This window comes from Equus caballus, chromosome 11 (assembly GCF_041296265.1).
Source record: "Equus caballus isolate H_3958 breed thoroughbred chromosome 11, TB-T2T, whole genome shotgun sequence".
Lineage (NCBI taxonomy): Eukaryota > Metazoa > Chordata > Mammalia > Perissodactyla > Equidae > Equus > Equus caballus.
The window spans coordinates 45,781,499-45,803,957 of record NC_091694.1 but is presented as its reverse complement, the minus strand read 5'-3'; the positions used below and the strand labels follow the sequence as shown (position 1 = coordinate 45,803,957).

The window sequence follows — 22,459 nt, the reverse complement described above, 5'->3', positions numbered from 1 at the left end:
GAGTGCCAGGTGCCCTTATCACCTTTGGAACCCACAGTGTGGAGGGTTCTCATGTGAGAAACTGCTACCAGGGGAAGGTAGCCCTGAGTCTGAGGGTGCTTTCCTGGGAGAGCGTGGCAGTCAAGGACTCCAGTTGCCCAGATCTTCTGGATTCTGGCCATTTGCCCTGTCTAGGCTGCCCCTCACACCTAGATAGCCTCTCTCCCAATCAGTGGCCTGAGCTCCTGGGATCCCAGAGAAGGCAGAGCAGCCAGTGAGACAGCCTTGACCTTAGGAAGAGCAGAGTCCCTGCAGGACTGGCCTTCAGTAAGGTTGGCCCTTACAGCAATGGTCCTCCAGGGCCGTTTGCCCACCCACCCCTCTGACACCATCTTTCTCTCTCTGTGGTGGCTATGTGAGCACAACTGGCCCTTTAAGGCAGCTCTGTGGCCTTGGGCTCCCCTGGAGGCCCTCCCTGCTTGGAAACTCCTAATTAAGGTGCTGGGAGAAGTGAAAAACAAGCAGCCAGGGATAGACCCTGCCTGGGAGGCTGCCCGGAGAGGAGGGATGGCAGGGCAGGCTGGGAGTGAGCAGCCAAGGGTAGGACCAGAAGGGGTCAGTGCTCTGCCCCTCAGGCCACTGAATGATACTGAGGACAATCACAGCTTTGGACAGGAATGTGGCCAATATGGGTCCCAGGAACATCCCACTCACCTTGATAAGAGTCCAGCATGGCTTTCCCATCTTTCCCAGGTTCTCTGGACCCCAGGCTGCAGGATCTCAATTCCAGGGATCCCCTGAGCCCAGCCCCTCCGCCTTCAGGACAGTAAGGCTCAGCCTGTGTGTGGGCAGCTTTAGCTCCTGGTGGAGCTGTAAGTCTCAAGGGGAAAGATTGGCTCCAGCAGAGCAGTGGCTGCTCCCTAGCAGGCACCCCACCCCTTAGGGCCTTTCTCTAGGCAAAGGTGAGACTTATTGATGATGGAAGGCCCCCATCCTCTTATAACATTGCCCTGCAGCCTCTGTGCTGAATGAGCTGTCTTGGTCCCCATTAGGAAAACAGGTGAGGTCCAAGAGAACTAGACATCAAGGACAGATGTGAGCATGTTCCCCAAGACCCTGCAGTGCAGGACATTGGGGGCTGCCACTCACCGTGGGCGGAGAACACCTCCATCTGTCCCAGGGGGTCTCCCTGCTTGAGTTACTCAGCAGTCTGAGTAATGACTGCCTGACAAGAAGGCGGGCACAGTGCACCCCCACATTACACCACGACACCCTCCTACAGTCACCCCCACCCCCTGGCTGGACTCCAAAGCAGCACCCAGCCCTCCTGAGGCCTGAAATAACTCTGCTTCTCACACTCACGCCCAGCCCCAGCCAACTTTGCCTGAGATGCTGAAGTTTGTGGGGCAGGGGGTCATGGGGAGGCGGCTTAGGGAGGTGGAAGGAGGATTAACATACCCTGATTCAGGCCCACACTTTGGCACTGATCGTTGCGTGACATCGACAACCTCCCTGGGCCTTAGTTTACTTATGGAGGGCCTCTGCAGCTCTCAGTGTCATCAGATTCAGCTTTAGTGTCTGCCTGGCAGGGTTCAGGCAGGGTGTGGGGTCAGCCCAGCCCTGAAGCTGGTTGAGACTAAGAGAAAAAAAATCCCTCACCTTTTGTTGCCACCCCAAGAAGGATCAATCGTCTTAATCTTCAGAACAGGGATACCTTCTCACTTCCAAGCATTTACACATTCTATCCTGCCTGGAATGGCCTTTCCCCTTCTCAGCCTGATGAACTCAGTCTTCAAGACCCATCCCAAATGGCACCTCTTCTGTGGAATCTTCCCTGATGGCCCTTCACCCCTTACAGAGCCCCCTCTTACACTTTGTATCTCCTCCTGTTACTTTTCTTTCCTTTTTTTTGGTGAGGAAGATTGGCCCTGAGCTAACGTCTGTTGCCAATCTTCCTCTTTTTTTAAAAAAAAAGATTTTATTTTCCCTTTTTCTCCCCAAAGCCCCTTGGTACAAAGTTGTATATATTTTTAGTTGTGGGTCCTTCTAGTTGTGGCATGTGGGATGCTGCCTCAGCATGGCTTGATGAGCGGTGCCATATCCACGCCCAGGATCCGAACCATCAAAACCCTGGGCCACCGAAGCAGAGGGCGTGCACTTAACCATTCAGCCACAGGGCCAGCCCCATTCAATCTTCCTCTTTTTTCTCTCCAAAGCCCCAGAACATAATTGCATATCCTAGTTGTAAGTCATTCTAGTTCTGTGTGGTACACCACCACAGCATGGCTTGATGAGTGATGCATAGGTCCATGTCCAGGACCCGAACCGAGGAACCTGGAGCCACCAAAGTGGAGCCCACAAACCTAACCATTCAGCCACGGGGTCACCCCTCATCCTGTTACATTCTAAGGTGGCTTTCTTTCCTGATTATGCCATAAGCTTCTGGAAGTCCAAGCCTATGTCGTTAGCTCAAACCTGGAGCCTCGGTGTCATTGGATGCATGTATGAGTGAATGCGTGATACTGGCCTTCTTTTTGACCTTCCTATCATGCCAAGTTTTTCTCCAAAGAATCACACGATTCATTCTCTCACTTCAATTAGATCTCTGCTTAGATGCCACCTGCTCAGAGCAGCTTTCCCTGGCCCTCTCAAATCAGCTCCAGAACAAAACCCTGCTTGCTTTTCTTCCAAGTACTGTCTGACTTGGACTTTCCCCATTTGGTTGTTATTAGACTGTAAACTCCACAAAAGCAGGGACCTTGTCTTTTTCTTTGGCTGAATCCCCAGGAATAGTGGTGCCCCACACGTGGTAGACTGTTAATAAATGTGTGTTGAATAAGTGACTTAGCCCACTCTTTTTTCTTTCCCAGGACCCCTCTTATCCCAGGCCAGTAGGGGGTGCCGGCCTCCACCCAGGATCTCCTGGCCTGAACCTTCTCAGGGCTCAACCCAACTGGCTCCCTGTGGGACCTGCTTTCTAGGCGGTGCCTGCTCCATTTTCCACGAAGCCCCGGGTGGGGTCTGTGCAGACCGCGGGCGATCAGAGGCCCTTCTTGGCGGAGATAGCCCACCTGAGCCCCACATTGGTCCTTCCCTCTCTCTAGGGTTTGCAATTGGGCCTCCTCGAATACTTGCTGCAAGGTCTAGACCAGCTTGGGGGCAAGTCACACCTCCACCCAAAAGAATAGTGTTCTGGGACGCGGGATGGGAGGCGGCTGGGTCCGCTGGAGCTGCCCTGGGCAGGGAGGAGCCGTCGAGCCTCCGAGGAGGAAGCGGAGCCGGCAAGACAGGAGATGGGCAGGGGTGCGGACTTGTGACCGAGGGCGCTGGGCGGCGATCCTCCCTTCCCAGCCGGTCGGTAGAGCGCACGCTTCCAGCCGCCTCTCACGGTGACCTCCAGCCGCGAAGGGCGAGCGGGCGGGGGTTGGGCTGCGGGTTCGAGCTCTGGGAAGCCCATGGGGCCCGGGAGGGGCTTTCGAGTGGCCCGACCACCCGCCCGGGGACTGGGGCAGGTACTTGGACGGACGCGGGCCGAGGATTGTCCCCGGGGGCGGGCGCAGCTAAAACACCTTGGGAGGCGGCGCCGCGCTGCTGAGCGCCGCTGCCCTGGGAATAGGACTGCGCTCGGCAAGGCGAGCTGAGAGCACTTTCATAAATTTTGTATGGGAGGCGCTCCGTGAGCGGGGGCGGGGAGCGGAGCGAGAAGGAGGGAGCTAGAGAGCGAGGGAGGGAGGGAGGAGGAGAGGTGGGGGAAGCCGGGGGGGAGGAGGAAGGGAGGCGCCCCGCTCCGCCGATCGCTCGGTCCTGCAAACGCGCGCCGGGCGCTTTCCCCGGAGCTCGGCGGTGCGTGCGAGCGCCCTTTTGCAGCAGCCGCGGCGGCGGCGGCCCGAGGGGGCGAGGGGGAGGGGGCCTCGGCCGGGGGGCGGCTTTCCCCCTCAAAATCGCCTGCAAAGTGCTCGGGGCTGCAGAACCAGGCCGCCGGCTCCGCGGAGCAAACCGCTCGCCCCAGGGCTTGAGAGCGCACGGGGCTGCCGGGCAGCGCCGCGGTTGCTGGTGGGCGCCGGTGCCCTCGGCGCGGGGCTCGGGCTCACCATGCCCCTGCGGGGCCGGGCCGCCGGGCACAAGCGGATCCCGGGCTTGCCCCCGCCTCGACGCGCTCGGATTAGCTGCAGCCGGCGCCCAAGAATTTGAATCTGAAGCCCGGAAGGGAGTGCGCCTAGGCCGACCTCGGAGTGGCGGCCCCGCGGCCAACATGCTTCGCAAAGGTGAGTTGGAGCCGCAGGGGCGAGTTGGAGTTGGATGCACACCGGGCACAGCCGCGAGCCCGGGAGCCGCCCGAGAGTTGCCCGGCGCCGGGGCTCCGGCCCGGGAAGCAGCTCCTGGCGGGCTGGCAGGCTTTGCGGGGACGCACCTGCCAAGGGGTTGCTGCTGGAGCTTAACCCCCTTCGGGGGCCGGTTGCGAGACGGGATTTGCTCCATGGATCAAGTGCCTAGGCCTAGGGTTCTGGCTCGGCGAGGTCATTTCGGGACCACAGTGAGCTGCCGGTGATGGAAGGGGAGGCGGCCTCCTGGGACCTTTGCTTTGCCACTATAAAGTTTTGCACTTGCAGGCTCTATCCCCTGCGCCGGCACACGCCGCCAGCTTCTGCCGCCTTGGCGGGGCCGGGTCCAACCCGCGCTCCAGTGCAGCCAGCGGTCAATCACCGCGCCACCCGGGCGCTCACTGCGCGCCCTAGCTTCTCAGGCGGGGCCCGGACGCAGGCACCTCCCCTGCTTTGGTCCACAGGGACGGGTTCTCGGCACCCAGCTGCCGAGGAGGGGTGACTAGCGCCTGATGTCCGGTTCCTCAAACTTTCCTTATGCCTGCAGCGGAGGGATGAGAAGGCGCAGGCCGTGCCGGCAGCGTGCGCGGCCGGTGCCAGGCTCAACTTGAGGAGAGCTGGCTCCGCGACCACCTCACCACGACCCCCCGGGCAGCCCGGCCCATTGCCGAAAGCTGCAAAGTTGGTGCGGGCGCTGGGGAAGTCCCGCCGCGCCCCCACGTGGCTGCCGCGCGGGGAACCGTCCCCAGGGCCCAGAGAGGGCAGGTGACCACGCCGTGAGCCCGGCGGCCGGGTCACCGCTGCCCCGGCCTCGGCTGCGTCTACATCTCCCCTCCCGGGTCCGGGTGGGCCGCGGCGCCCCGCCGGGACCCCCACCTCACTGGCTCGGGCCGGGCGGCCGGCGATCGGCGCCTGCGGCTGGCTGCTCGGCCCTGCGGGAGCCGGCTGAGGCGGGAGCTCAGGTAGCGGAGGGGCCTGATCCCCGCGCTCGGCGCTCCAGCCTTAATCCGCCCCTGTTTCCATGGCAACAGACCGAGGTGTCGTAAGCACAGGATTCTGACCTCACAGTAGGATGGGGAAGGAGAAAACCGGCAGGGGGAGGTGGCGGAGGAGGGGAAAGCGAAGCCCCGAGATGGGCGGAGAGGAGCAGATGTGGAGGTGATGGAAGAGACCCCAGAAGCAGGTTGGACGGGTGGGTGAAGAAACCACGCCTTTACTGGGAGCCCTAGAGGCTGTGTGGTGGTCCCGGCTCGCTCAGGCCCACCGAGGGTCCTCTATTGCCCCATTGTGTCAATAGTCACAAACTTATGTGTGACTTGTGGCTCCACGTGGGTCAGTGCAGGGCGGGGGAAACACTGACTGGCTTTCACTGTGGTGTGGGAAAAGTCTCAGTGGCTGGCTGGAGAACCCGCTGCACTGATACACCCCAGTTCCTTTTCCCTGCAGAAAGGGACTAAAAGTCCTCTCAGCAACCAGCAGTGCTGGCCAGAGTGTCTCTGCCCAGAGAGGGTGCTTTTTGCAGAGCTGAGTACAGGCCCAGGTCTGAGAAGCTTCGGCGAGGAGCATGCAAACTTGGCCCGGTGGGGAAGGCTTCCCAGGCAGTTTTAAAAGGCTGCCATATCTGGGCTGCCCGTCTGTGATGGAGATAATAGAGAGAAACTGACATCTCGTTTCCCTTTTGGTCTTTTGTCTTTTGGCAGTTTACAGTTAAAAATGAGCCACGAAGCAACCCACACATTTTATTTATATGGTTTAGGTGCCCAGGGAGGCTTGAGCAGCCTCCAGGAGCCTTTCTCCCCCATCCTTGCTAGCCAGAGGCCCAGCTCCAAATGAGCCCAGTGCATTCTGGGGGCGGCTCCCTGGAGGAGGCTCTCTTACCTCTCTCAAGAGGTGGCCACTGGAGGCTTGGCGGTCACGTGTGTTTGCCACTTGGGCTATTTTTCCCTTCCTGCACGGTTTGGTTGGTGGGAGAGGTACTAAAAGAGGTTTCCACCTGGATTGGGCTGAGGGAAACAGAGCAGAGAAGCCCTTTGCTGGACTGGGCTCTGCGTGGGTGGCCTGGAGCCTACTGCTGGGACATTGTGTGGGCAAAGGACTTTTATTTTGGTCCTTTCCTGGGCAGTTTTCTCCCTCTGTCTCTGATCTTGATCTCTAGGACTTTCTTTTGCACACACATACAGGACACTCAGATTCTCTACATGGATTCTAGGTGTGTGCCCAGAGCCAAAGGAATGCCTGAGGCTAATGCCAAGGGAGGTGGCTATTGAAGTGTCTGCTTCTTGAATTGTTCCCAAGGGCTCTAAGCAAAAGCGTTATAGGATGGGTTCAGATAGTAGTTGCGGTTTCCCTGTTTGTCGGATGCAGAGCCCTGCGTGGCATCCTGGCCCGGAGGGAGTTTCACAGTTTATGATTTGGAAAAGGGTTTGAAAGATGAAGAAAGGATAGCCCTCCTAGATCCTGGGAGGAGGAGGAATGAGGAAAAAAACCCTTCCTTTCCTGCAAAGGACAGGGCTTGTGCTCTTGACAATGGAGTACTTTGTGGAGTTAGGGGGCTCAGGGGTCTGAAGCCCGAGAGAAGGAAGAAGGCAAGGGCAGGCAGTGGACCATGAGGGTCATCTTTCTGATTTCTAGTTATCCTATTACAGCGAGCGGGGTGCTGTCCCCTGGCAGGACATTTTAAGAATTGCGATGCTGCCTTGCATCTCTTAATGAACGGACTCTACTGGCCACAGCCCTACCTCTGAATCAGACCAGCCCCAAGTCCTCAGTAGATTTTGCTACTGACAGTGCTGGTAGCTGAAGGCCTCTGCAGCTGCCCTGCCTGCTTGTCTATCTCCTAGCCTGCTCTGGCAGAACCAGGGATATAAAAAGCAAGCCTCTGGTCAGAGATGAGAGGCAGGCAGGACAAGTGAGGCCCTGAGCCACCCAGCATCATCCAGGAAGGAATGGCAGCCTCCTGGGGGGTTTGCTTTGCTAAAAGTGGCCTGCTTAAGGTCAGGATCTATGGTTTTCATTTTTAGAGCTATAAAAGCAGAATGCAAATCAACAGCCTCTGGGCTAATACAGAACCTTTCCTTAAAGTTTTTGTCTTGTTAAGCAAGGAAATAGAGTGCCAAATAGGCTTTGTTAAGTGGCAGTCTAATTAATAATTTAAAATCGTGTAGCTGTCTTTCATTAGAATTTATCTGTACATCAACCACAAAATCAGTCAAACACACTCATTTATAAGTTAATGCCATCCCTGAATAATTCAGCAAGAGCTAGATTAAGGCCTGCAACCCAGTAAGATGCATTTTGTTCTTTTGGTTTCCATAGCCAGATGGCCTGGTGGCTGGATTGGGTCTCCTATGTGAGACCCTATGTGAGAAGAAGAGAAGGCAGAGGGAGGAAGGGACCATGGGGTTGTCAAGTGCCTGGCTGATTTGGATTCAAAGGTTCCCCAGGTGATCTGAGAATCTCCATGTGGCCAGGTATGAGCAGCCTCCACTTCTCAGAGCTATTGGTAACATGTCCTCTTTAGCCCCAAGGGAGAGGGGAGGAGAGGAGAGTTCCATGGACAACCAAGATGCTCTTCTTTCTGCTGCAGAGGGAGTGTAGAGGGGAAATACAAGCGCCCTGCTCCAGAGAGAGTTGAGATATGAGGCTTTTAGCCCAAATCCAGGGGCAGAAGTGGAATTTCAGTCTTCTCAGCCCAATTCTATCCCACTCAAGAATGCAGCCTGGTGGAACCAATGTCACCAAACCAGTTTCTTTCATTGGGAGCTTATGCGCTGCTTCTCACCTCAGTGCTTCTGGTCCTTATGCCAAAAAAGAGAAGCCAAGAGAAGGAATTTTAGGGGAGCACCACACACCCCAACAGATAGGAGAGGCAGAGCGAGTTTCTAAATAAAGCCCATGAAGGCATTTGCTCACCAGTAGGCAGAATAAAAGCAAGGAGAGCAGTGTACTGTTCCCCTTGTGAGCTCAGACAACATAGAAAATGTGTTTTGGTTTGGTTGCTGTCAGCCCAACACGGGTCTGATTCCTTACTGCGGTTTTGGGTCCACTTTCTGCAGAGAAAGTGTTCAGGATCCAAATTCCCAGCTTGGGCACACTGGCTCCTCCACTGCAGGAACACTGCCCAGAGTTCCTGGTCTGTCTCAGGCCGCCAGTCCTGATCCTTCGGGAGGGTTAAACGGCTCCATTTATGGAGACCAGGTAGATAACTGGAGCAGACAGTAGACTTGATGCCAGGAGAGGTTTTTGACCACATTTGAAAAGAGGAAGTCTCATTAGGAAAAGGAAAAGGCAGGGGAAAGGGTAGGTGTTTGCCCCCTGAACATGGCAGAGTTGACAGCAGATGGGACCAGGGAGGGAAGCTTGTGGGGTGAATCCAGTTCTAACCTCTGGCCACGTCTTTGGAGTCAGGACCTGAAAAAGGACAGAGCAGAAGTTCACTTGCTGGAGATGAGAAGGAGGGGGCAGGCGTCTTGAAGGATGTCAAGAACGGATCTGTTTGGTACCATCTGCAGTGAAGTAGTGGTTAAGGTTAAAGCAGAGAGGAGATGACAGGGAGGGAACAGATGGCCAAGGAAGCAAAATAGCTGGCGAAACGGGAACAGAGCCTCCAGGGACGGCAGAAGGCAGGACCTCCGCGCACAGTGCCGGAAGTAGCCCTTTCCTCGGGGTGCACTGGCCAGGCCACCCTGAGAAGAAGTGAGCCAGAGAGAGGAGTGGGCCAGGACCCCAGGGTGAGGGCTTCCTCAAGGCCTGGGAGAAGACCGAGGGAGACATCAGCTCCAAAGCTAGGGGACCCAGGAGCAGGGACCTCCCTAGATGTCATTGAATTGGGGAGAGGAGGCACGGCTGACTTCGTGTCCATCACTAGAACAAGGTGAAGCCACCTCAGGTCTCAGAGCATGCCTGGCCGAGCCTGCTGGGAGGAGGTATGGATGCTAGCTGGAGACAGGGGCAGCAGGGAGTGGACCATTCTTCCCAACCTGCCATGGATCCACTTATGCCAATCTCTTCCACGTGCTACAATAGCTGCTTATAATTACTGATGGGCCAGGCTAAGTGTACTCCATGCCTTCTCTCATGTAATCTCCGCCACCACCCTGCGGGATCAGCCTGTGCTTGTCCCTCCTGTATAGGTAAGGAAACTGAGGCACAGACAAATGAAGTCCCTTGCCCAGTGTCATCCAGTGGCACATCGTTGAGTCAGGATGCAATCCCACCGTGCTCTTTCCTTTGCTCTCTTCGCCTCTAAGCTCTGCTGTCTCTCTGCCCATCTGCCTTGATTTATATGACAGTTCTTTTGCGGGGTGCCAGGCACTGCTGAATCATTTGTATCTGGCTACAGAGTTCCCTGGTAGTTCCCATGCACTCCCTTTTTGGTGTTCCTCCAGGAGCATCTCTGCCTGGGACCTGGGACTTCTGGGACTCTGAGATGCTGTCTCACATGTCATCTTCTACCCTGCCCCTCTTTGTGTCTGGGCAGACACACCCCTCACCTACCGTCTCCTGCTCTGGTTTCTTCACTGCAGACATAGATGGGACAGTGGGCCAGTACTATCCTGCCTGCTTTCATGCCCTTGAGAGAGGCCGGGTCATGGTTTATTTGGGGGCTGGGCCCTCCGCGTAGGTTTCTCTCCCTGGCTCCTCTTCCAGGCTGACTTGCTGGGCTTGCAGACATAGCCACACCCCAGACTGGTCCAGAACACCCTGGCCCAGGTGGATGGCATTTGGCAGCTTGGATGCGACAGGCCCCTCCACTTGTACCTGTACTCCCTCCCCCGGAGTGCTCCCTCACTGCTAGGGGGCATCCCGTGGCCGAGCCCCAACCTGTTAGCTGGATGGTAACTGCAGAACACAGAGCTGTCCTCCAGAGGGGACATCTGCCCCCTTCCGGCTGTGGTCGAGTTCCAGAGGGGCCAGTTCTTCCTGCAGTTTGGAAGAGAACAATGAAGTCAGGCAGACCATCTAGCTGATCTCGGGGTGTAGAAGAGCAGACTCCCACCTCTGAGTGAGGTGCTCCCTTCCCCCGCGCTGAGGCGGGGTGTCTGTCTAACAGATGCAGTGGGCGGTGCCTCCGAGCCTATGATTACTGTCTAATCAGTCAGTGAAGCTGGGATCTGAAACTACAAACAGCCCCTGGTATCTGATTCAGAAGAGTCACTCTGGAGGCCTCCGTGCTGGCACAGCAAGAGGATTGACACAATACAGTGTGTGTATGTGTGTGGGTGTGGGCAGAAACACACCTGGTGAGCATGCAACAGGCTCCAGGAGGGTGCACGCCAGAGGTCCGCTGTTGCAGAGTGGAGCCCCCCGCGTGCATGAGCCTACACTGGCACCCGCACTCTGGTCCACGAACACGGCAATGGCGCCATGGGCGGGCTGGTGAGCCACTCAGTGGGGGACCCATAGGAGTGGGCGGGTCAGCACTATGTGCACCACACGTTGGGAACAAAACTTGGTGAGCAGGTGTGTGGCTCACTCACGCAGGGATGGGTGGGCACGACTCATCATGTCTAACAGGGGACAGACCACTGCAGCCCCTGGAGGTGGGGCCGCTTGCCAGCTTCCTGGGCTGATTCCAGAGGGCAGTGGCACCATGGTCAGAGTGGGTCTGCCAGAAATTGAGCAAAAGTCTTCCCCAAATCAGGAGAAAAGCTGGGCTCCCAACTCTCAGACCACTGAGGTGGCATGGAAGTTTGCTTCAGCCTCTGAAATTGTCCCGGCAGAGTTGACCATCTCTCTCTGGGCACCTGAGCCAACACATAGTGAAGGGGCCCTTTACAGACGCTTCTAGAGAGATTCATGAGGCTTGGGGAGGGGGGGAATTGGCATTCTTCTTACGATGATTTATTTATAGGGCGATTAGATGATGGGGATGTGGAGGCTAAGGTGCCTCCATTAGTGAGAAGCACACAAGGCAGGAAGCCTTGCTCTGCGTTTGACATTTTGTGGGGCGACTCCTACCAGAGAGCTGCTTCTTCTTTTAGAAGGTTTTGCCTTTAATGTTCTATTCATGGGCTTGTCTGAGCAGGCTGGGAGAAGGAGGGAGCATGCGGTATGGTGGGCTTCAGGCCCGAGGCTGGCCAGCTTCAGGGGAGGCAGGGTCCAGGGAGGTCACTCGGTGGCCAGTGTGGGGCAGCCCAGGCAGGCCGGACGCCGGGGGAGAGTGGCTCTGCTCCTGCCGCCTCATTGACATGGGCTGCATGCTGCCCGCTACGTGATGTTTACTGTCCTGTCTGTCTCTGTCTTCACTGGCCACCAGGCTCTGCCTCTGATGGCGGCCCTATGCAACCCTGGCTTTGGCCTGGCCATGGCCCTTTTCTTCCTGGGGACTGTGGGGCTGTGGAAAGAAAACCAAAGTTGGCGTCCCGGGGCTGCATTTGGTTCATCTCTGTGGCTGACTCACTAGGAACCTGGGCACGTGTCCTCCTCTCTAGGTCTCGGTTTCCCCACCTGTGATATGACTAGATTGATGGTTTTTCAAATGTCTTTCTGTACCAGAACAGTTTCTTCAAATGATATCCTATGTCAGAGCCCAGAATATAAAACACATAAGCACAGGTGGCCCTGGCCAGAGCTGGGGCGAGGGGCCTCCTCCTCTGGCCTTGCTGCCACGATGGCAGTTTGGAGACTGGGGAGTCCCCTGTGGTCCCTCTTAGCAGGACAGTGCACGCAGGAAGGCCCCTGGGTGTGCTGTATGTTGTGAGCGCACAAAGGACGCCGCGCTGTCCACAGGGCCTGCGGTTGGAGCTCTCTCTTCTGTGGGGATGGGTTTTTTCTCCTCTCGTTTTGGATCCCTTATGACCACTTAGCTCTCTGGGAGGAATTGTCTACCCTTGGAGTCTCCTTGCCCTCACCTCCCTCTCACTCCTCAACCTGGACTTCCTGCTGTCTCCTCCGTCACTCCATTGTCACTGCTCTGGCTTGATGTTGACCTTACCAGACATTTTCCTTGTCTCACCTGACCTTCTCGTGGCATTTGACTCTGTCGCCATCGTTTCCCCTTGACTTCCCTGATGGCAGCTCCCCTGGTCTTTCTCCTACTTCTGTGGCTGCTCCTTCTCAGCCTTCTTGGCCAACTTCACCACCTCTTGCCATCCCTGGAATGAGGCGCCTCTCTGGGCACTGCCCTGGGCTCTCTCACTCCACGCACGGCTCTGGCGGGTCTCAGCACGCCCACAGCTGCCTCGCCCGTTTGCTGACTCCCCCCACATCCCATCTCCAGCCAAGATGTTGCTTCTCATGCCCAGAGCCATCCATCCAGCTAAGCCCCTGGATGCCTCCTCCACTGGCAGCCACACAGGCCTCTCAAACCCAGTGTGTGTGAAACTGTGTTCCTGCTTCAATCTTGAGCTCATGGCAAACTCGCTCCTTCCCCATTTCCCCCATCTCGGCATCTGGTACCACCGTCCTCCCAGGGGCCCTCAGCCCAAGAACTGGATCCATGGATGACCCTCCTCACCCCACCCCTCTCCATTAGTCCATCGTGAAGTGCTGTCTGTTCTCCCTGGAAGTCCTTCACACCTCCTCCTCTCCCCGCCTCCACCCTAGCCAGGCCTCCATCTTCTCCCTGGCCGTATCCACAGCCTCCCTGCCTCTACACTTGCCTTTGCCAGTCCAAGCTTTACTTCATGGCCAGATTCTCAATGCCACATGATCTCGTCCCTCCTTTGCTGCAAAACCTTCAGCGATTCCTTTTTCTTCAGGGAATAGTCCAGACTTCCCAGCTTGGCTGTCAAGTCCTTCCTCCCTGCCCCACCTGCAGTTCCACCCTCTCCTTCCCCACTTTGAACTCTTGAGGTCTAAGTCTAACAAATTTCTTTGAATTCCTTCATTGAATCATGTCCTGTCTCATTTCTAAGGATTTGCATAAGCGGCTCAAGCTGCCTAGAACACTCTTTGCTGCCTCTTCCTCTTCACTCCTATCCTCCAGGACTCAGCTTACACATCACTTCCTCTGGGAAACCTTCTTATACCTCCCTAGACTAGGGGAGGGGTCCTGGATGTCCCATAATACCCTGCACTTCCCGGTCATTGTACTCAACCTATTTAATTGCAATTACTTTTGTGCTATCTGCCTTCCCCACCAATTCTTCCCATGTGGAGACTGGTTACTCTTTAAAGCCTGCCCCTCTGGATCTGCTCTCTGCCCTTCTCCTTCCAGCGCTCTGTCCTGGGAGGTTGGCCTGTCCAACTTCAACACTGGGCTCCCACACCCTCTCGCTTCCAGATGGGTTCAACCAATGGTGAGTCGCCATGGGCTCTCCATGTCCCTCCACCATCACCCAAAGTTTCTCCCAGAAGTACAGCCTGAGACAGGATTCAAGTACAAGTCATTTATTTGGGAGGCATCCTAAGAAATGCCAACAGGCAAGTGGGGAAGTGAGACAGCTAAGGGAAGAAGCCAATGACGGATGCGTGGAGCAAGTTACCACTGTGGGTAACCAGAACTCAGTCCCACTGGGGAACTTGGGGACACAGCCTGGAACTCGCACTTCAAAGCTGTCTCACCCAAAGAGGAGGGAGCTGGGGCGTTTATACGCAACTCCATCCCTCATTGGCTGAGAGTTTTCCTGAGGAGGAATTAATTCCCTGGCACTTTTGGCCTGCTCTGAGGGTGAGCAAAGCCAGTTCCACTGCTAGAGAAAAGAAATGCAGATTCTGGCAGTTGGAAGTCAGGCTGCTATGTGCTGGAATGGTAAAAACAGTAGATATGGGCAGGCCCTCACAGCATCTGCTACACATCTCCTGCCAGCGGGTCTCCTCGACTCTTTTCTCCAGGTTCAGTAAGAGCCTCCCTCCCTTCACTTAGCCTGGGGCGGGGGGTGGGGGGGGATGCGGGGGCGGGGGGAGGTAAATGATATTATCTCTTGGGGTTTCCCAGCCCCTGTTCTCACTTCTGTTATATACTCCTCAAATTATTCAACCTGAGAGTGCCCTCTCTTTCCTACCAGAACCAGACTAAAACAGCATCCTGCACAGAATAAAATGTAGCACATAGTGACATTGGGTAAATAGTGTTGAATCAATAACTAATGTCATGTCTTTATGAGTTGATTGGATGATTGTACAAATAAGTTGGAACCCAAGAAACTTAGTACCAAAACCTAATTTTTATTTTTTTAATTTTTTTTTAAGATTGGCACCTGAGCTAACATCTATTTCCAATCTTTTTCTCCTTCTCCCCCTCCTCCCCCTCCTCTCCCTCCTCCTCCTCGCGCTCCTCCTCCTCTCCACCCTGCCCCCACCCCCCCAAGCCCCAGTACATAGTTGTATATTCTAGTTGCAGGTCCTTCTGGTTGTGCTGTATGGGACACCACCTCAGCATGGCTTGATGAGTGGTGCTAGGTCCACGCCCAGGATTGAACTGGTGAAACCTCAGTTCGCTGAAGTGGAGCACAGGAACTTCACCACATGGCCACAAACCGGCCCCCAAAACTTAATATTTAAATTGTTCTGTAACTGTAAGAAAAATTAAATCATGATAACCTAGGGCTTAAAAATAAAAAGAAACTTAGTACCAGGAACCAGGAGGAAACATATATATATATATATTTTTTTTAGTGAGGAGGATGTAGAAAGGAGTCTCACAGTTTTTCCTGTACAATGCCTCATTAACAGCAAAAAAGGCAGGGGCTGGCCCTGTGGTGTAGTGGTTGAGTTTGGTGCACTCTGCTTCAGCGGCCCAGGTTTGCGAGTTCAGATCCTAGGCGCAGACCTACGCCACTCATCAGCCGTGCTGTGGCAGTGACCCACATACAGAACAGAGGAAGATTGGTACAGATGTTAGCTCAGAACTAATCTTCCTCAAGCAAAAATATAGGAAAATTGACAACAGATGTTAGCTCAGGGTGACTCTTCCTCAGCAAAAATAAAAGCAGAAAATGTAGGTTATATTAGCTCCAAGTTACAGATGAGGATACTGAGGCTCAGAGAGGCTACATAGCTCGTCTAGGGCCCAGGGTGCTGCCCTCTCACCCCAGCCCAGCTCTGTCCCTCCATGGCCCCAGGAAGCTAACAAGCACAGAAGAACTGGCCAACAGGACCACAGAGGACGTCCAGCAGGGCAGGAGCTGCATTGGGAAAAGAAACAGCACTCTTGCTCAGAAAAGTTTAGGGTTGTACTTGGCAGATTTTTATGGAACAAAATTTGCGCTATTGATTCCATGGGAAATGAAAACCTCTCGTGGACACTCTGGGCTTCTGAGATCTGCACTGTTTAAATGAGGCTGGACCGAACATGAGGAGATGAAATTGCCAGGCGAAGCTGAGCTCAGGTGGTACCTGGGGTGAGAAGACTTCCTCTTTTGTCTTCTCTCCCATCTGTGAAAATGACTTGTTACTTTGAACTGCTTCCTCTCCTCGCAGGGAGGCTCCTGGGTCGTCGCCCAGGCCTGTGGTGGAAATAAAGCTCTGCTAGCAGAGGGAGAGAGGCCGGGCGGTTCATAGGAGAGTCCCAAAGGGCACATTTGACCACCAAATCGTGGGGCGGCCGTTGGCCCTGGGGCTACCTCCAGGGAACAATGGTTGCCCCAGTGGACAGGTATTTCTGCCTTCAATGGACAAATTCGGTCTCAAGGGTTCGAGGTAGCTTGTTGGAAATGGGAGATTATTGCAAGGAGATGCGAGACCCGAGCTCCAGAAGCCTCCAGCAAGGGGAGGGGGTGACTCTAGGAAATGACAGCCTTTCTGTGGTCCCTCTCACAGGCCCTCTCCTTCCACCCAACCCGGATGCTCCTGCTTCTGCCCTGCTGTCTGCACCCATGACCTTTCACCTTGCACAAGGCCCGGTGTGGCCACCCAGGCCTGCTTGCTCTTCAAGATGGCCTTTCACCTCCTCCTCGCCCCGCTAATTGCCCCACTTTGTTGGTATTCCCAGCTTTATTTCCCAGAAGGAAGACCCGGTTAAGCCAGCCACGTTTTTCTGTGTCAGACCATGTTATAGATTACAGTCACCTATGGATTGTCTACCCATGGATGAGCTGGCCGCCTGTTATCCTGTCGGCCAAGAGGGCTCTGGGAAGGCTCTCTCCATCTGACAAACGTTGGACAACTATTGAGTGCCTGCCTTCTGCTGACTTAGCCCTGAGGATGAAGCGATGAATAAAAACCAAGTCCCCTGTTCTTGTGGAGCTTACATTCTGGTGGGGAGAATAGATAATAAATGACTAACTATATTCTATCAGGTGGGGTAGGTGCTTAGAAGAAAATTAACAGAGGGTTAATTAAAGAACAGAGGGTGACTAGAGAGCTGTTATTTTATTTTGTTTTATTTGATTTATTTATTTTTTGCTGAGGAAGATTAGCCCTGAGCTAACATCTGTTGCCAGTCTTCTTTTTTTTGCTTGAGGAAGATTAGCTCTTAGCTCACATCTGTGCCAATCTTCCTCTATTTTTTTTTTTTTTTATATGTGAGTCACTGCCATAGCATGGCTGATGAATGGTGTAGGTCTGTGCCCAGGATCTGAACCCATGAACCTGGGCCTGCCCAAGCAAAGCGCACTAAACTTAACCATTAGGCCACAGGGCCCTCCCCAGAGAGCTGTTATTTTAGAGAGATTGGCTGGGAAGTCTTTCTGATAAGGTGACATTTGCATAGAGGCCTAGGTGAAATGAAGGAAGGCTCTCTGCATCTGTTAGAGCTGCTTCTGCTTGGGAAGAGGTCTCCAGACAGAACAGCAAGTGCAAAGGCCCTGAGGCAGAGTTGTACTTGATACAGTAGCTGGTGGCCTTTGGGGCTGGGGCTGTGGGCAGGGCAGGCATTCTGAGGTACAGCCCGTGGAGTAGTTTCAAGTTTTTTTGGAGAGGACCAGAGCTTGGGGTCAGCCCCAAGTCCATCAGCCACTTGGCCAAGGGGAGGAATCTTCAAAGCACAGAGCCAAGCAACACTATGGCAGGGGAGGGGAGGGAGAAAGGAGTAGTGGCCTGAGCCCCACCCCTTCCCCTTGGGGTCAGACACCTCTCCTCCTGGGCTGTTAATATGGCCCAGGCTGCAGCCTGAGTACAAGGTCAGAGGTGAGTTCCCACAAGCCATTCCTCTTTACTCTAAAGCATGAAACAGAACTAGTTCTGTGTACGGTCTCATCTTTTTCACCTGCTGCCTCATTTATACATCAGCCTTTTCTCCCCAGAATAAATGTTTTGAACTTCTCAAATAATGCATACACATGGCAGAAACATTGGAAAACCACAGATTGGCAAAAAAGAAGAAAATCACTATAATCCCACAACCCAAAGAGTGGGACAGCTCCTCCCTCCGAGGGCATCTGGTGCATCTTTCTACGCTTCTTTCCCACATTCCTGCACATGTGCCCCGTCTTGTTGAATTAACGGTACATCTCAAACACCTTTCTAGGTTGGTAATTCTAAACCTGTTTGAATGGCTGCAAATATCCATCATATGACTGCCAGTCCCCTCGGGTGTGCACCGAGGCCGTTGCCAGCTTTTTGCTGTTGGAGACCATGCTTTAGCCAATACCTGTGGACACGCCTTGGCCCATGTGGTATGCGGGCCTCTGGGCAGGGGCAGGAGAGAAGGGTAAGAGGTCAAGGCCTTCACTGGGAGCCGGGGAGTGGAAGCCATCGTGGGACTCAGTGGGCTTGAGCCTACCCCCAGCAGCAGCCAGACAGACCGGAAGCCTTCTGGTTATTTGGAGAGGAGGAGGGTGTGTTTGTGTGTGTGTGTGTGTGTGTGTGTTGGGGCTGTGAACATGGCCTAGGTCTCCAGTGAAGCAGACTGCGGGTGCGCAGAGGGGGAAGATGTACAGAGGCATTTGTTTTCATTGGGCTTGGGGTGGCTTGTGGCATCAAAAACTCCTGAGGATGGGAGTGTGCGGAAGAGCATGCCTCTGATTTGGACCAGGGCATTTGTGTGATTTTGACAGATGTGTAGGCTCTTGGGTGCTAGAAGGAACTTTATAGCTCAGCTGAGAAAAGTGAAGCCCAGAATGCTGCAGTATCTCATCCAACATCACACAGCACTGGTCGGCTGATGTGTTCCATAGGATGGCCAAGGCCTGCTGGCTGGTAACATTGGTAACAGGCACCTTATCTGTCCAGGACCCCATGCGCGGCCTCTCCCTGTATCTCTCTGCCAGCAGAGCCCCCATTGGTGGCCTCTCCAGCTGTGGTAGTGGCTGTCCTTACTCGGTGGAAGCTTTTGCCCACAAGAGGAGAGGGTCTGGTGGGGAGGGCTCATTCCAGGGGTCAGCGGCCAAGCCCTTCACCTCCAAGTGGGTTGGTTTTGCGAACAGGATCTGACCAGACCCAGGTTCAGGTCCTGGGAATGACCTTATTTCTCTGAACTTGAGTTTCTCCATCTATAAAGTGGGGCTAATCACAGTACCTCTGTTGTAGGGTTGTGAAGATTAAATGAGATGATGGTGATTAAGTTCTCGGCACTTTACTGTGACCGAGAACAGGGGCTCAACAAATGCCACCCTCAGTATTAGCGGTAATGGTGGTAACTTCCTGTGCCATCCTTCCTGCAGGCCAGACCTGACTGTCCTTTGTAGTGTCACCTCTATGTGTCCAGGGCTGAGTCTGGGTGAGTGGTCAGACTGAGTCAGGCCAGCCCTGGCCAGGGACAGGCATCTCAGGACCAGCTGGCATGGGTCACCTTGGGCAGAGGGCCACCCTGTTTGGGGAGGACTGGCTCTGTCCTGACACTCTGCCCTTTCCACTCAGGGCCAGGGAGGATCCCATAAGGCAGTGCCGGGGGAGCAGTGGAAAGCATTCCCAAGTGGTTTCCATCAGCTTAGAAAAGTGCGACGAGGTTGAAGGCCTCCCCAGAAGAGTGGTGCATCATCCACCAACCGCTGGCCCACAGCTCTGGCCTCCGTTCAGCTGCCTCAGCCTTCTCTCCAGAACAGTCTCTCCCTGATCAGAAAGGAAAACCCAGTGCCTCTGTCTCTTGGCCTCTGAAACAGACACTGCTTCTTGCCTGGTCCCTCTCAAACTTATTTCTGGTCTGCTTAGGTTTTCCTGCTGCCTCCAGATATCGAGCCAAGCAGACAAGAGTGGGGCCGTGGAGCTGACAGGCGGGACTCAGGGCCCTGCCCTGCCACTCACCAGCTGCCTGACCTTGGGCAGGTGCTTTCGTTCTTGAGGCCTCAGCTTCGTCATCTGAAAAGTGGGGCTAATGCCACCTTCCTCTTGGGGTTCTGAGAATTTGTGACAAAATGGATGTAGAGTGCCTTCCTGGCATGGACAAGGCCTCAGGGAGACGTGGCTTCTGTACTGTCTTCGTCATCCTTATCTATTATTCAACAGCCATGTACCGACCGAGGCCTACTGTGTGCCAAGCTCTGTGGGGACTCCAAGTACCAAAATGAATGCCACAGCCCTCTTCTCAGTGGCGCTGCCTCCCGGGCCTTTTTCCTCGTTGTAGATCCCTCCCTTCTTTGTTGGAGGCTCCACTGTGCCCTGTTATAGGATTCACTACAAAGGAGGCTGGAGTGTTAGCTGCCTGCCCCATCAGGCTTCAGCGGGCCTCAGGACCCTTACAGGAGGCCTCTGTATCTTGGCACCAGGCGGACCACCTTGCCCCCTTTTTAAGAGGCTGATACAATCCTGGGAGGAGAAGGGTGTGTCCAGGGAGCTGGCAGTGGCCCTGGGAGAAGCCCTGGGAAGCCTGGAGCGAGAGCTGTCACCTCCCCCAAGAAGGAAGGTGGAATCGATCACCACTCCCTTGAAAAGAGCAGCCGCCCGGGGGTGGCCTTGCTGGTGGAGGGTTTGTCCAGAGAGAGCAGCAGGGAGACAGAGAAACAGCTGGGGATGCATGCCTGCCCGGTGCTCAGCGTGTGCAGCCCAAAAGGGGGACACAGACCCTTTCCACCCCACCCCCGTCCTCCACTGAGATGCAGCCCGGCCCCTCCCTGTACCTGGGGCAGAGGCTCCCTGGCCGAAGGCTCTGCTCACCTCTCTATTGCCCAACTTTCCATCCCGCTGGGAACTGGCCAGAGCGTTTGTACTAACAAGCTGGCCACGTTACAATCTCAACAGAATTAACCAAAAAAAAGAGAGAAAGAGAAAAGGGAAAGAAAAGAAATAGTCCTTGCACAAATGCCGCTGCAGAGTCTGCCAGGACCTAAGATCTGGTACTATCTATTTTTTAATAATTGAGGGTAATAAATATGTATTTCTTTCTCCTCACCCCCCCCATCCTCCACAGCTTGTCAGCTCCCTGCGTCTCTCCTCTGATCAGACCAAGTCTTCCCCAAGCAAAAAAAAAAATCCTTTAAGCAAAAAGGATTAAAGCCTTGAAAGTAGGTCTGCCTGAGCTCTCCCCCACCCCCTCCCTTCCCCTTCCCCAGGGTTAGTAGAGAGCGGCCCCTCAGGGGAGCTAGGGACAGGGGTAGGGGGTGGGGGGTGGGCTGATGGATGGAGTTCCGAGGTGGGGGCTGTAGGAGAGGAGGACCATGCTGTCCTCTGTCTCTGCAGCCCATCCAGTTCCAGTCCCTGGCTAGCCTTGGGGCGGCAGCCCAGCCCTTGGCTGTCCCCTGAGGAGAGGCTAACCTGAGAACCAGGGTCCCCTGGTCCCCCACAGTACAGGACGTAGGAATGCAGGCTTTGATCTCAGACAGTCCTGGTTTGGCTTTGCAACCTGGCTTTGTGCTTTAGGGGCCTGTGTGACTGACCTTGGAGTAAGCACCTGAACCTCAGTTTCTCCGTCTGTAAATTGGGAATATAAACTACCTACCTCACAAAGGATCAGATAAGCTAAAGATTGCCCAGTGCCAGGCACATGGTAAATACAAAATAAATGAAATAAATTGTTATTGTTATTTTAATCCAATTCTTCTCAGACGCAGAGGGCAGTCTGTAACCTCCCCCAATCCCATGGTCCTCCACAGTTCCCAAGGGCCTGTCAGGCACATCATGCCGCATTTCCACACCCTGTGAAGAGGAGGTTGAACCTGGGGCTGGGGAGTGGGGTTAGGAGCCTGGCCCAAGGCTGGTGGACCAGTAAATGATAGAACTGGAACTCAACGTAGGACTGGTATCCCTCCCCTACTTCCTGTCCTGACACCCTTTCCTCCACCCTATGAGGCTTCCTAACACGGCGCCCCACCTCCCTGACTCTGGGCATGGGAACCAACGTGGCCGGGAAGCAGGTGCCTGGCCCTTCATGGCTACCGCTTGGTACACCCACCCCCCGCCCCCTGCAGCTGCCAGCCTCTGCAGTTCTGCTGAGGCAAGCAGCCCTGACCCAAATGGGCATCCCTCTCTCTGAGCTGGGCACAGGCATGCAGGGCTGGCTGCAGGTGGCCGGCCCTGTTCCCCTGCAGCCACCCAGGCCCAGAGCCCCTGGCCTGGCCCAGTGGTCAGTTCTCTGCCACCCCTGAGGACAGGCCTGCCCTGGCTGCTCTGGGCCCGAGGCAGGAGAGGAGAGGCAAGGCCGTGAGGCCGGAGGGCAGGAAAAGCAGGGAGGGAGGTGGCTATTTATAGCCGGCTTTGCTTTTGTTCCTTTTCCAGCAATGCTTTTCTTTAAATAGGAGCAGGGCTGGAGGCTGCAGCTCTTCCCTAGCCGCCTGTAGTCAGTGCGCACGCTTGTGTGTGTGTGTGTGTCTGTGTGTGTCTGTGTGTGTATAAGGGGACACACGTATAGGGATGGGGCCAGGGTGGACACTTCGGTGCACATGTGCAGGGGCGGGATGAGGGGATGGTCAGCTCTGTGGGTGTGTGTACACCAACATGTACAGGGGTGGACACGGGTGTTCTTTGTGTGCCAATGTATGTGTGCCAGCATACACACATGCATGCATAGGGATGGTGCAGTTCTTAGTATGTGTGTGTTTATATTGGTGGACACACACGTGACAGTGGGTGGGGCAGCCACTCCTTGGTTGATGTGTGCATGTATGTGGACATATGTGCACAGAAATATTTCTGGGTGGGCAAGTGTGTGTGTGTGTACCTCCATGTGTAGTGTGATGTGAGCAGCTCTTTAGGCTGAGTGCACGTCCATGTAATGGGATTGTTGGAGAGTGGTCACTGCCGTGTGTGTGAGCATGTACACGTGAGCAGAGGGCCTGGAAGGGGATGGCAGCTTTTATTGTGTGGATACCAGACTCTACACCCGCTGAGGGCAGGGGCCCTGTCTATCCTGTACTCTGCCCCCCACCACCTGTGCTGTGGATGGATGGATGGATGGATGGATG

General features: G+C 55.0%; 1 protein-coding gene across 1 annotated transcript in view; it reads left to right on the top strand.

Moving 5' to 3' along the window:
* Positions 1 to 3,763: 3,763 nt before the first annotated feature.
* RTN4RL1 (reticulon 4 receptor like 1) overlaps positions 3,764 to 22,459 on the top strand; it is a 67,389-nt gene continuing 48,693 nt past the window's right edge. Inside the window, exon 1 of the mRNA XM_023653220.2 lies at positions 3,764 to 4,244. Within this exon, the coding sequence (XP_023508988.1) occupies positions 4,232 to 4,244 (13 nt within the window). The 5' untranslated portion in view covers positions 3,764 to 4,231. The remainder of the gene's footprint in view (positions 4,245 to 22,459) is intronic.